Source organism: Heptranchias perlo, chromosome 10 (genome assembly GCF_035084215.1).
Source record: "Heptranchias perlo isolate sHepPer1 chromosome 10, sHepPer1.hap1, whole genome shotgun sequence".
Classification (NCBI taxonomy): domain Eukaryota; kingdom Metazoa; phylum Chordata; class Chondrichthyes; order Hexanchiformes; family Hexanchidae; genus Heptranchias; species Heptranchias perlo.
In genome coordinates, this window is record NC_090334.1 from 49,248,754 (window position 1) to 49,262,212 (window position 13,459).

The window sequence follows — 13,459 nt, forward strand, 5'->3', positions numbered from 1 at the left end:
CTGGTCCCATTAGTCCTAGGTGTTACTTTGGTTACTGCTGGTCCCTGCAGGTAGTCTCAGTAGTTACTTAGTTTACTGCAGGCCCTACTAGTTCCTTTCTTTGGTGCCAGTCCCAGTAGTTATTTTGCTTAGTGCTGGTCATGGTAGTTACTTTGTTTAGTGCCAGTCCCAGTAGTTATTTTGCTTAGTGCTGGTCATGGTAGTTACTTTGTTTAGTGCCAGTGCCAGTGCCAGTAGTTAGTAATCTATGAGCACAACTCGGCAGTGTGTAGCTCCCGTACTGACGTGCTGGGGAGCCCAGGCCGGCACTAACGTCACCAAGTCTCACACAAGGAGGAAGCTGTCCCGCCGCTTACTTCAGTGCTCATCACCGTGGGAACGTCAGTCATGGCCCGGAGCTGAAAATAGGGACAGGCGAGCGGGGGGCTGAGAGAGAGGCCAGGATTAGGCGGGGCGGAGCGGCTGCAGGTAGGAAACCAGGGCTCGGGGGTAAACTTTCCATTGAGACCGGTCCCGGTCCCGGTCCCAGCGCCCCGGGCCTGGCCGAGCGCTAGGCCCGCTTCCATTTGCCTGTCCGGAGAAGGATGTAGGTTGGCGGAGATGCTTCGCAGACAGGGCGGAGATGCTTCGCAGACAGGGCGGAGGTGGGAGGTCACCCAACACCCGGGCTGTGCTCCGCTCCGCTCCGCTCACTGCCGCCCCTTCAGCCGGGGAGCCGCTGAGCTGTGCAACAATCGCCGCTTCTCCCGTGGGTGTGAGCGGAGAGCAGGCTGTTTGCTGCCGATGCTGCACCAGAGGCGTTGCCGTCCCTGCCATTCATTAACGTTAGATCGGTTTCTGGACCGCAAGTTTACAATAGATTGGGAGCGACTGACAGTAAGTTGCGACCTGCCCCACTGCGCAACCCAAAAACACACTTACACATATTGACATAATTCCCTGCTTTTTTTTGTCCAATGCAGGTTGCTGTGAAGAACAAGGGGTTTCAATCAGGAGTCTTAGAGTCAACTCATACGCCCTCTAAGTTCTGCTGCTGTTTAAATATTTTGAACCACTATGACTGACGGTGCAATAGTGAAAGAGGGGTGGCTTCACAAACGAGGTGAGATTTTGCTTTTGATCCCAATGAAAGTGCACAACACACAACATACATTTTTCCACGCGCTTGATTAGATATTTCACTGTTGTCAAAGTCTGCAACGATTTAATGTTCAAAATTGGAAAATGATTTACTCCTCAAACTGCTTGCATAAGATTATTTTTTTCATATTAGAAGATCTTGTGTAATGAACTATTACTGTTTGCTCTGATAGTGAAGGTTGTGTTTCATTAAGTTTGGGGAAAAGACGCACTTTTGGAAAAAGGCCATTTTCCTGAAATGTGTTGCTTATATTTAATTTAAAAATGACAAAAATAGCCATTTTATTTATGTGGAAATAGGAAGGAAAAGACTCTCATCACCTGCTTCTGAGTCTGAGTTGTAACATTTGCTAAAGGCGTGGTGCCATAATCATAGTCAAAAATGATTTTATTGTACAAACATTTCAATAATTTTACTGTGTCAGTGTTATACAAGTTCAAGATTAAGTTATGGAACTGATAGTGCAATCTGAACAGGAGTTAGAAACATTAGCACAAACACTGGAATTGAGCTTTAGTGCAGTAATGGGTGTGTTTTACACTCCACTTCCTGACATGAATGCCTTTTGAATGATGGAGATATTTTTTACTACCCAGGCATTCCCACTACACTTTTCTCCAAATTGACCCCATTAATATTATAGACTTTTCAATCACACATTGACAGTACAGTTCTATGTCTACTTTGCCATTAGTGCTTGTAATAAAATATTGTTAAAAAGCAACTGATTAGTTTTACTCTGTCACACACGGGAAGGTATTGAATAGGGAAAAAAATTAGATGAAATGCTGTGATCGTAATTAGCTATACTGGCAAAGTGTTCTTATATCAAATGCTGTATGTTGGAATAAAGGATGTAATGTTGCACAGTAGGAATGTTTATACATTACAAGAAAGGATAAAGGGCTGGTGCACATATCCTTACATCACCAAGGTATATTTTTGGGAAAATATAATTAAATCTTTATATGTAATTGTGTTGGGATGGTATATTACTTTTAAAATTCATGTAAATTATTAATACAGTACCACCATTAGTTTGTGACAGCTGTTGCATTTAGTAACATATAACACATTCAGAAAGCATTATTCAATATTATTAGAGGTGGGTTTATACAATGGGAGGTAGATGACTGTGTAGTACTATTATGGAGAATTTAGAAATCTAAAATTTCCACTTCTTTGTTAGGTCTAATATCAACACAGTTTTGATAAAAACATTTTTATCTAGGATAAGGAATGTTGAGTGTGTCCCATTTAATATAGTGGTTTCTTTGACACCTTTTATTGAAATTAATTTCAATTACAAAGTTATAATCAATAGGTAAAAGAAATTCAAAAGTTCTGATATCAAAATGACATCATTAATGGTTGAAAGAGTGGACATTGTGTGACTATCCCTGATGAATCTCAGTGACTAAATTCTGGATCAAAATTTGATTCAAAAATTCATAACCTTGATTTTCCAGTTTCTGATTTTTTTTTTGTGTTGTCTTTAATGCATATAGTTGGGTGTTCTACTCTTTTTTCATAACTTTTTTACTTTTTAAAAAAAAACTTTGACCGTTGGATGCCTCCTTCCTGTTCTGAAGATATAAATAAAATTAATTGCTAATAAAATATTTTCACAATTTTTTACAATAACAATTTGCATTTATATAGCGCCTTTAATGTAGTAAAATGTTCCAAGGTGCTTCACATGAGCTTAATCAGACAAAAATTGACACCAAATCAAAGAAGACAACATTAGGAGAGGTGATCAAAAGCTTGGTCAAAGCGGTAGGTTTTAAGGAATATCTTAAAGGAGGAGAGAGATGTGGAGAGGCGAAGAGGTTTCAGGACAGAATTCTAGAGCTTGGGACCTAGATGGCTGAAGGCACGGCTGCCAGTGGTAGGGCGGAGGAAGCGGAGAATGCACAAGGGGCCAGATTTGGAGGAATGTAGAATTCTTGGAGGGTTTTAGGGCTGGAGGAGGTTACAAAGATAGGGAAGGGTGGGGCTATGGAGGGATTTGAACTCAAAGATGAGAGCTTTAAAATCGAAGCGTTGGTGGACTGGTTGCCAATGTCTGTTAGCAAACACATGGGTGATCGGTGAATGGCACTTGGTGCGAGTTAGGATACGGCCAGCTGAGTTTTGGATGAGCTCAAGTTTATGGAGGCTGGCCAGGAGAGCATTAGAATAGTTGAGTCTGGAGGTAACAAAAGCATGGATGAGGGTTTCAGCAGCAGATGGGCTGAAGCATGGGCGGAGATGTAGGAGAGAAGGCGACCTTTGTGATGGAGAGGATGTAGGGTCAGAAGCTCAACTCCGGGCCAGATAAGACGTCGAGGTTGCGAATCATAGAAGTTTACAACATGGAAACAGGCCCTTCGGCCCAACATGTCCATGTCGCCCAGTTTATACCACTAAGCTAGTTCCAATTGCCTGCACTTGGCCCATATCCCTCTATACCCATCTTATCCATGTAACTGTCCAAATGCTTTTTAAAAGACAAAATTGTACCCACCTCTACTACTGCCTCTGGCAGCTCATTCCAGACACTCACCACCCTTTGAGTGAAAAAATTGCCCCTCTGGACCTTCTCTCCTACATCTCCGCCCCTGCTTCAGCCCATCTGCTGCTGAAACCCTCATCCATGCTTTTGTTACCTCCACACTCAACTATTCCAATGCTCTCCTGGCCAGCCTCCCATCTTCCACCCTCCATAAACTTGAGCTCATCCAAAACTCAGCTGGCCGTATCCTAACTCGCACCAAGTGCCATTCACCAGAATAGTCTGGTTCAGCCTGACACAGGGGCCAGGGAGGGGGATGTAATCGTTGGCTAGGGAACCGAGTTTGTGGCAGGTCTGAAGACAATGGCTTCGGTCTTCCCAACGTTTAATTGGAGAAAATGTCTGTACTGGAAGTGGGACAAGCAGTCTGACAACATAAACAGTAAAGGGGTTGAAAGAGGTGGTGGTGAAGTAGATCTGGGTATTGTCAGCATATATGGACCCTGACATGTCTTCAGATCATTTTGAGGGGCAGCATGTAGATGAGAAATAGGAGGGGGCCAAGGATAGATCCTTGGGGGACTCCAGTGGTAATGGTGCGAGGCAGAAAGAGAAGCCATTGCAAGATAATATGACACCTGTAATAGCATGTTTCTTCTGCAGCCCTCATGAATATTTCCTTGTGTTATTCCCTGGTAGGACAGGAACTACAAGTTAGTTCATTCTACTCATGATCTGGCTATTTCAATGTGTCGAGAATGTTGTCTCTATCTAGAAACAATTTCTTGGTAAAAACACATACTTGGTTCCAAGTATTATCTTGATCTGTTCAGGACAGTGAGCACTTCAGCAATTAAATGTTCACAGTTGCCCTGATTTTTTTTTTTATTTGTTCATGTGATGTGGGCGTCGCTGGCAAGGCCAGCATTTGTTGCACATCTCTAAAAAAAATTGGGCATTTAGAGTATTTAGACTTCCAGTGCTGGCAGCTAATACTTGTTCATAATCTGAATTATATGGGGAGGTGGAACTACTGATGAGAAGTATGGCCGGCCTTATTCCTTGAAAACATTCAACCTCAGTTCAGAACAAGGTTTCCAAACAGTGGTGTAGATGTAGAAGATCTATTTTAAATGCTTTAGAGTCAGGTTGCTTCATATACTTTATATATAGTTTTAAAAAATCCTTAGAATTATACGTAAAACTCCTTGGTGGTGAAGTGAAATGCTAAACAAATAGAAATGCTGGAGATATTCAGCAGGTCAGGCAGCATCTGTCGAGAGTTGATGTTTTGGATATGGGACCCTTCCTCATACTGGAAGCTATTACAAATGAACAGCATTTAAAAAGGAACAGAACAAGGGAAAGGGGGGAGGGAAGGAGGAAAATAAAACATACTATAAAACCACAAAAGAAATAGAATGAAGTGCTTAGGTGAAGAACAGGAGATGAGAGAAAAAGAAATATAAAAATATATAATGACAACAAGTAAGTAGAATAGGAAGCGTGGAAAACTACAAGCAGTCTGCACGGAAAGCAGGCTGATACCAAGGGTGCAGACCACCCTGGCAGCACAGTGTTTTGATGGGGTGTGGGGTCCCCACCCCAAGCACGAATCCACGCCCTCTTTCCCCCCCCCCCCCCCCAATACCCAGAAATGCTGGCACATCAATCCTACGGCACACCCATCCTACATTGCCAGCTACTACCAGCCATTGACTGTCAGAGAGAAAATGGGAGCTATATGATCTGAAGTTGTTGAAGTCAATATTAAGACCAGAAGGCTGCAAAGTGACTAGTAGAAAGATGAGGTGCTATTTCACCCCAGTTGTCTTCTGTTCTCCACCTAAGCACTTTACGTGTGTGTGTCCGTCCACTCTCGCCCCTCTTTCCCCCCCCCCTTCCCTTTTTTAAATGCCGTGCATTTGTAATATCTTCAGTTCTAAGGAAGGGTCCTGTACACGAAATGTGGACTTGTGTTCTCTCAACAGATGCTGCCTGACCTGAGTGTCTCCAGTGTTTTCTGTCTGTTTCAGATTTCCAGCATCTGCAATGTTTTGATTTTGCTAAACAGATTTGTTTCAAAATGAAAAGTGGATAGCTGTTTATCAAACAAGCAAGAAGACAGTATATAGTTTAAAATAAACTATCCGTGGATGGTTTGAGTTGAATTTTAATGTACTGATGTTTATATTATGCATTTTATGAATTATCAACCTGAATAGTAGTGGTAGAAATGTACTATGAAACAAATGTGATTACTTTTTGTTTTTAAATATTAATTTTAAAAAATCCCTTGGTTAACTTCAAGAACTCTGAACTAAGGAACCATTGGAAAACTGCACATTTTTAGACCATTCATTGACAAATATTCAAAGAATTTTAATGATCTTAAGTTAACAACTCATTAGTAATCAGCAAGTGTTGCTAGAATTCTTTTTAAAGAATACCTTGGAGGACATTTTATTCTTATTTGAGAAGTTTAGTTTTCATATACATTGTAATCTGCTGAAACCTAATTTTGTAGTGTCTGAATTATAGGAGACAGTTTGTGGAATTGTTTGTGGATCTAAAGTGTTAGTGTTTAATCACAAATTTCTTTTCTGGATTGGATTCAGTTTTATATAAAACTATAGTTCATTACCCATTTCTTATCTCCAGTGTTTTTAACAATTTTCAAATTTACAGTCAGTTTCTCTCTTTATGTTTTACCTTTGGAAAACATTACTTCCATTCTCTTCAAGCAAGCAAGGCACTATACTTGTGAATAGTTTACTTTATACCATTAATTTTTAACTTTTAAGCATGACTTCCTACTTTCATGCATTATATGTCTCCTTAAATTCCTTTCCCCTTCCACCCTCGCTTCCAACAACAGGTGCAAGAGCTCATGAATGTCAGTAAGATTGAGACCATCCGTTCCGCTGCTTCTGCTGCTTTCCCCCTGCCCTTTGACCACCAAGCCAAACCTCCTCCTAGACTTCCCTCTGCCCTAGCCCTGGACCCATGGTTTTTTTTCCAGTTACTTTCCTATCTCCCCTCATGGCCTGTCCAAATCCATCTTGTCCATGAGACCCACCTCTTGTTACCATGACCCTATTCCCACTAAACTACAAAGCACCCAACTTCCCTTCTTCATCCCCATTCTAGCTGACATTTTAAATGGTTCTCTATCCTCAGGGATTGACCTCCTCCCTTCCAAAACTACCATCGTTACTCCCCTCCCCAAAACCCCTCTGTTCTTGCAAACTACTGCTCCATCTCCAAAATCTCTTTCCTTTCCAAAGTCCTTGAGGTTCCCGCTCCTGCCACAGCACCAAAATGTCCCCAATCAAGGTCGCAAATTATGCCCTCTGTGACTGTGACATTGGTGCATTATCCTACTTTGACCTCTCTGCAGCCTTTGATATAGTCAACTATACCATCCGCCTCCAATGCCTCCTCCGTTGTCCAGCTCAGTGGGACTGCCCTTGCTTGTTTCCATTTTTAAATCTCTGATTACAGCCAGAGGATATCCAGGAATGGCTTCTTTTACCGCCCCCAAGCATTGGCTCCAGAGTCCCCCAAGGATCTGTCCTTGGCTGCCTCCTGTTCCTCATCTACATTCTACTCCATCATCTGTAGACATGTACTCTGATGACGCCCAGCTCTACCACTCCACCACCTCTTAACCCCTCCACTACCTCTGTGTTGTCAGACTGCTTGTCTGACATCCATTGTTGTATGAGCCACTGTTTCCCCTAGTGAAATACTGGGCAGATTGAAGCCATCGTCTTCAGTCCCTGCCACAAACTCTGTTCCCATACCACCAATTCCACCCCCACCTGGTTAATGTCTCAGGCTGAACCAGACTGTCCACAATCTCAATGTCCTATTAGTCCCTGAGCTGAGCTTCTGGCCCCACATCCTTTCCATCACAAAGAATGCCTACTTCCACCTCTGTCTTCACCACTACCTCAATCCATCTGCTGCTGAAACCCATGTCCATGCCTTTATGACCTCCAGACACTACTATTCCAATGCTCCCCTAGTCAGCCTCACATCTTCCACCCTGCATAAACTTCAGCTCATACAAAACTCTGCTTCCTGTATCTTATCCTCTGCCAAATCCCACTCACTCATCACCCCTCTCTTTGCTGACCTTTTATTGGTTCCTGGCCTCCCAATACCTCTAATTTAAAATTCTCATCCTCATGTTTAACTCCATTAATGGCCTTGTTTTCCCTATGTCTGTACCTCCAGCTTGACTATCCCATTCCCCTGAACCCTCTGCTCTTTCGACTCTAGGCTCTTGTGCATCCCCCACCATTGGCGGCCGTTCTTTAAGCTGCATAGGTCCCATGCTCTGGAATTCCATATCTAAATCTCTCTGCCTCTCCACCTCCTTCTCCTTCTTTCTTAAAACCCATGACCAGGGCTTTTGCTTACCCTCCTAATATCTAATTCTTTGGCTCAGTATCCATTTTTTTTTCTAATCACATCCCTGTAAAGTGCCTTAGGACAATTTTCGGCGTTAAACGTGTGATATAAATGCAAGTTGTTTTTGTAGTACGTTTCAGGTCTCCGTTTTAAAAAAAAAACTGCCTTAAATTTTGAATTTGTTGCTTGTACTGTTGAAATTGACAGGTATTTGGTGCGATTTAATTTTTGTGTTAATGGGGTTCAGAGGTACCTCGTTGTCGCAAATAGATCAAATGAGCATTGTGACCATTGCAAACAGGATGAGACTGCATTGCACAACTAGTATAAGGTCAAAAGAGTACATTGTTTTCTAACATGATGCTGTTTAATTTATTCTCTTCTGTATTTTGTGTGTTCTGTATTATAAAATGCCTTAAATAGGGTAATGTTTTTCATTTTCTGAGTAAAAACCGATAACGCTTAGGGAATTCTAAGTAACAGCTGAGGTCTTTATCCTCCCTAAAAGTGGAATATAATAGACGTTCAAAATCCATTATCTTGCATCAAAAACACTGACATTGATTTCACTGAAATAAAATTAATTAATTGCAATGTTAGCTAAGATCTCTTGAAATATTATATTTACAGAATTCAATATGGTAATATACAAAATAATATCTTGCCCCTAAGCTGCTGTATTTGATTGATACTGGGCTGCTTCATTTGGTAGGTATGGCACTAGAACCAGTCATCTAAAGATAAACTATTTAAGTTAGTAATTTAATAAGCTTTTTGATTTCTGCTAATCATGCACATTATGCTTGCACAATTTACAGGGTGGTGATTGAAATCCACATGAGCATGGATTAGAGGGAAAGGATACTGTACAGTGTTGCTCTCTTTGTGATACACTCTGCATTGTTGGATATTGCCTTGCACAAAGCAGAAAAAGTGGGTTTCCCAAGATGGTTAAATGTTTATATCTTCTTTGTTAGTAAGATATAATGGATATGGTTAACCACAGAGTGTAGCTTTGCCTTCAGCATCTATCAGGAAATAAGTTTTTGGATTTGAAATACATAGGCCCCAGTTAATGTTATTTGTGGCTTCCTCTATCTCTGTCTTTCTTAGCTTTTTCAATTCCTTTTTTCTTTCTTCCTTGCTTTTTTTTATCTTTGTTCTTACATTTTTTTTTAATGTATGTTTTTCTTTTTAGAAACACTCCCACAAGATTACATACAGATAAATGGCATTGTGGGACAGGACATTGGAGCACCAATGAGCTGTCCCATAGAGTAATGGCACATAAGTTTGTTCAAGTATATTGGGTTTGTGGCTGCAGTCTCCCAGCTATTCACTTCCATACTGAAAAGTTTCAGAACATTAAAGTGGGAACTGCTTATCCTTTAAGTGGATACTGACCCTTTCAGTCATAGAGAGGTTAACCAAGAAAGCAGAAGGAGAGAAAAATATTTTAAAAGAGGGAGTCACACACTTACCACCTAATGACTCATTTATTGTGCTGTATAATAGAATATATATTTTAAAAGCATTGTTAATTTTTAATATTTATCAGTTACTTGGTTATTGTGGTACATACTGGTGAAAGAGTAATAATGATCATGATACAGAACCTGATAGTATGTGGGTTTCAGTGACCCTGGATTAACAGCAAAATGTAGCATATAGTTTATTGATTTCAGATAGGTACCATTTATAGCCTCAATTTTAACAAGACCGCATATATTTCAGCGGTGAAGTGCTAGGCTACCAATTTATTTTGGGGAAAGGATGGGAAAGTGGAGTTGAGGTAGAAAATCAGTCATGATCTTACTGAATGACGCAGCAGGCTTGAGGGGCCGTATGGCTTACTCCTTCTTCTATTTCTTATGTTCTTATTGAAGCTGTTGTTAGTTTTACTGACAACCTGTCCCTCAGGGCACTTTTTACATAGAATCTGCTACGGTGACATTATTTGATGTGGATTCAGTACCAAAAAATGTGACATGAGTACTTTAGTGCACTCCTGAACTAAGCAGCACCAAAATAAAAGAGAGGGTATAATATAGCCTTATATTACTGTGTATAATTGGAAGCTGGTATGGATTCCATAGTATGAACCACCAAATGCATGTGCAATGATGCATGTGACTTAACGTTCCAGAATACACCGAGGCAACACACGCACTCAAACCTTTTTTAAAATAGGGCGGATATAACTTTCAAGAGATCTTAGCTAACATTGCAATTAATTAATTTTATTTCAGTGAAATCAATGTCAGTGTTTTTGATGCAAGATAATGGATTTTGAACGTCTATTATATTCCACTTTTAGGGAGGATAAAGACCTCAGCTGTTACTTAGAATTCCCTGAGCGTTATCGGTTTTTACTCAGAAAATGAAAAACATTACCCTATTTAAGGCATTTTATAATACAGAACACACAAAATACAGAAGAGAATAAATTAAACAGCATCATGTTAGAAAACAATGTGCTCTTTCACCAGTATGTACCACAATAACCAAGTAACTGATAAATATTAAAAATTAACAATGCTTTTAAAATATATAACGACCCATAAGAAACATGATTAAATCCTGTTTCACATTTCTTTGACTTCTATCAGTATGTATTGGCCCAACAGTGTTCAATACTCACAGGAAACCTGCACTAGTCTCTTAACTCTTGTAATTGCATTGCATCCAGTGTCAATATAACACCACCCATGTAGAAGAACATTTTAGAGTGTTTTACAAGGGGGAGAGGAAAATGCCATATAGGAGACGGGAAGGATTGGGCTGAAGAAATGGTTGATGAGCAGTAGCAAGAAAGTGATTCTGGGAGAAAGTTCCAAAGAGCAGAGTGTCGTGGCTGAAAGATTGGCATTTGGTAGAGTGGAGGGAGTGGGCAACAAACAATAATCCAGAATTGGAAAAGCAGAGGGTGTGGACTGCGACATATGGCTGGAGAAGTTTGCTGAGGGGAAACTGGAAGAATTTGAAAACTAGGATCTTGAAGCCAAAAGACTAGGAGATGGGGAGCCAATGGAACTGGCAAGGAGGGGTAATGGATGTGCATAATATTATGTGAGAGGAATTGGGTACAGAGTTCTTAACTGAAATTTGCTTGTAAGATTGACCATATAGTTTATGGGGGACTAACTTAAGACTTTGGGGAAGTAAAACTCGATAGCTCCTTGTCTGAAGGATTAGTGGTCACAATGTTAACCTTGGGCCTTGACTAATGTGAAAGGCGGTATTCTTTCTGACCAGTTTTTGCTCCAATGTGTAAAAGCAGCTCCACTGTCTACTGAACTCTCAAATTTCACTATTGTGTTTAGTCTTCCACATTTCAGTTTTTATTGAGGGTTGAGTCCAATAGCACATGTGCAGAAATATTGTTAGCAGGTTCATGTGTTGTAAGGAAGGTATAAAGGAAGCTAGGTGCCAGGATAAAGTGTTTATTTTTTTCCCTTTAGCTTAAACAAACAAGAATTCAGAAAGTTTTGTTTGTTTTTCCCCCATTTAAAGTCTTCTCTTCCCTGTTTGTTTTTTTTGTGTGTAGATTTGCTCCCGACACAGCATTTCTCTCATCAACCTGCTCTCTAGATTCAGACTGTGCCAAGAGTATATGGGATGGTTTTTCCTCCAAGTTTCATGCAGTATTACAGAGCAAATGTTTTAATATTGGCTTATTGCTACACTGTGACTGCAAATGTTTTTACTTAAAAAAAACATGCACGATGAGATCCGGATCAGCCTCCTTTTATCTGCTTAAAACACAAACATTCGAACACTTCTAGTTTGCTGCCTGAAGATCACTTATCCAGCTAAGTTGCTGATTCCAACATGTCAGGGAAAACAGAGCAAAATCTTTGCCTTAGCACAGCCATTACATTTGAAAATATGAAATTAAGAGCTGGTACTTGGGAGATAATAAGTGGCATTCTCGCTACCCTGTGCAATTTGGTGTGTTTGTATTATTGGTGGTGAGAACACTTGTGCTGTGCAAGTGGAATGTTTTGCCCAAGGCGCAGCACTTCCCTTTTAGCTGTACCTAAGTTACTATTTGTCCTTTTTTCAGTCAACAATTCAAAATGTTCAAATTGTACTGTGAAGTCATTTATGGGTATTACATGATGAGGTTATTGCTATTGAAAAGGTGTTGCAGGGCATTTTGTTGCAGTGTTAAACAAAGAGAATAAAACCCAACTTGTTTAGACAGTACAATTGATGCTTTTGTTCAGAATGTACAACTTTCCCCATTAGTTTGCCTGAAGAAATTGTATTGCGTATGCTGCAGCTGAAAGAGTGGAGCAGAAACATTGTTTAGTAATTATGGCTAAGTGCCCACCGGATCTTCTGTACATGCAGGAGGTCTGTCTAAATGCCAGTGTGCCAGGCTTTCACTGAATTAATGTAAGCCAGATAGATGCAAATGCTTGCTCTCATTTCACATGGTTTGGTAACGCATGATAGAATACGTCTCTTATTGGAGTTCACAGTCAGTAATCTGGTAGCCCAGACTGAATTAGTATTGTAAGCTTTTCCACATACAGTTTTATTTCAGCTAAATTTTCAGAATGTAAATACAGCATTTAATATCTAATTAGGTGCTCATTTGTAAGAAGTAGATTTGGGGGGATTCTTCAGCATGCAGTTGGGGCTGGTGATGTTAAACACATTTTAAATACTAAAAAGAGAAAATAATACTGTTTGATAATGTGTAATTGATTCTGTGTTTGCTAAATGTTGTGTAAAAAGTAAATTGTATTGGAGCAGATGTTGGGATTTGGCTGCAGCTTTCATACAAAAGGGGATGCTGACAGCCATTGCCATCAGCTGTCTCCAAGCTCCGTAGGCCTGCTGTGTAGCTACTTTGGTGTGTAAAATCAGCTCGCTTTACAAATGCAAAATGTGGCATTTCTCTTGGCATTACTGGAGTAAACACTTGAATATAGAAATTTGGTAAAGAGGGAACATTGTTAACTAATAATGATAGTGGGAACAGGAAAACCTTTCTCTGAAAAACAGAAAATTAGTTAAATTAGAATATGGAATAATAAAGGTTGGTGCATTGATTACGCTGTTGTTTCAAATTGGGTGAAGAAACTGATTATGGGTTAAAGGTGTGTTTTTTAAAAAAAAACTACCCAGTCCCAAAAGATAGTTACGCACAATGTATAATGGAAGTATATACTGAGGTACGGAAGTGTAGTGGTCGTGTTAGTGGACTAGTAATCGAGAGACCTGGACTAATCATCCATGTTAAATCCCACCATGGCAGTTTGAAAATTTGAATTCAGTTTAAAAATTCTAGAAATACTGAAAATACCCAACTGGAAAGGAAACCTGTCCTTACCCGGTCTGGCCATTATATGACTCCAGTTCCATAACAACATGGTTGACTCTTATCTGCC

At 40.2% G+C, this 13,459-nt stretch overlaps 1 protein-coding gene across 4 annotated transcripts in view; it reads left to right on the forward strand.

Moving 5' to 3' along the window:
- The first annotated feature begins 291 nt into the window (after positions 1-291).
- akt1 (v-akt murine thymoma viral oncogene homolog 1) overlaps positions 292-13,459 on the forward strand; it is a 95,483-nt gene continuing 82,315 nt past the window's right edge. For 2 of the 4 annotated variants that reach the window (XM_067991687.1, XM_067991688.1), the window contains exons 1-2: positions 293-468; positions 963-1,102. In XM_067991687.1, coding sequence (XP_067847788.1) covers positions 1,057-1,102 — 46 coding nt within the window. In that variant the 5' untranslated portion in view covers positions 293-468; positions 963-1,056. Of the gene's footprint in view, positions 469-797; positions 877-962; positions 1,103-13,459 lie in introns of those variants that run through there. The other 2 variants (XM_067991685.1, XM_067991686.1) reach the window with 2 other exon arrangements.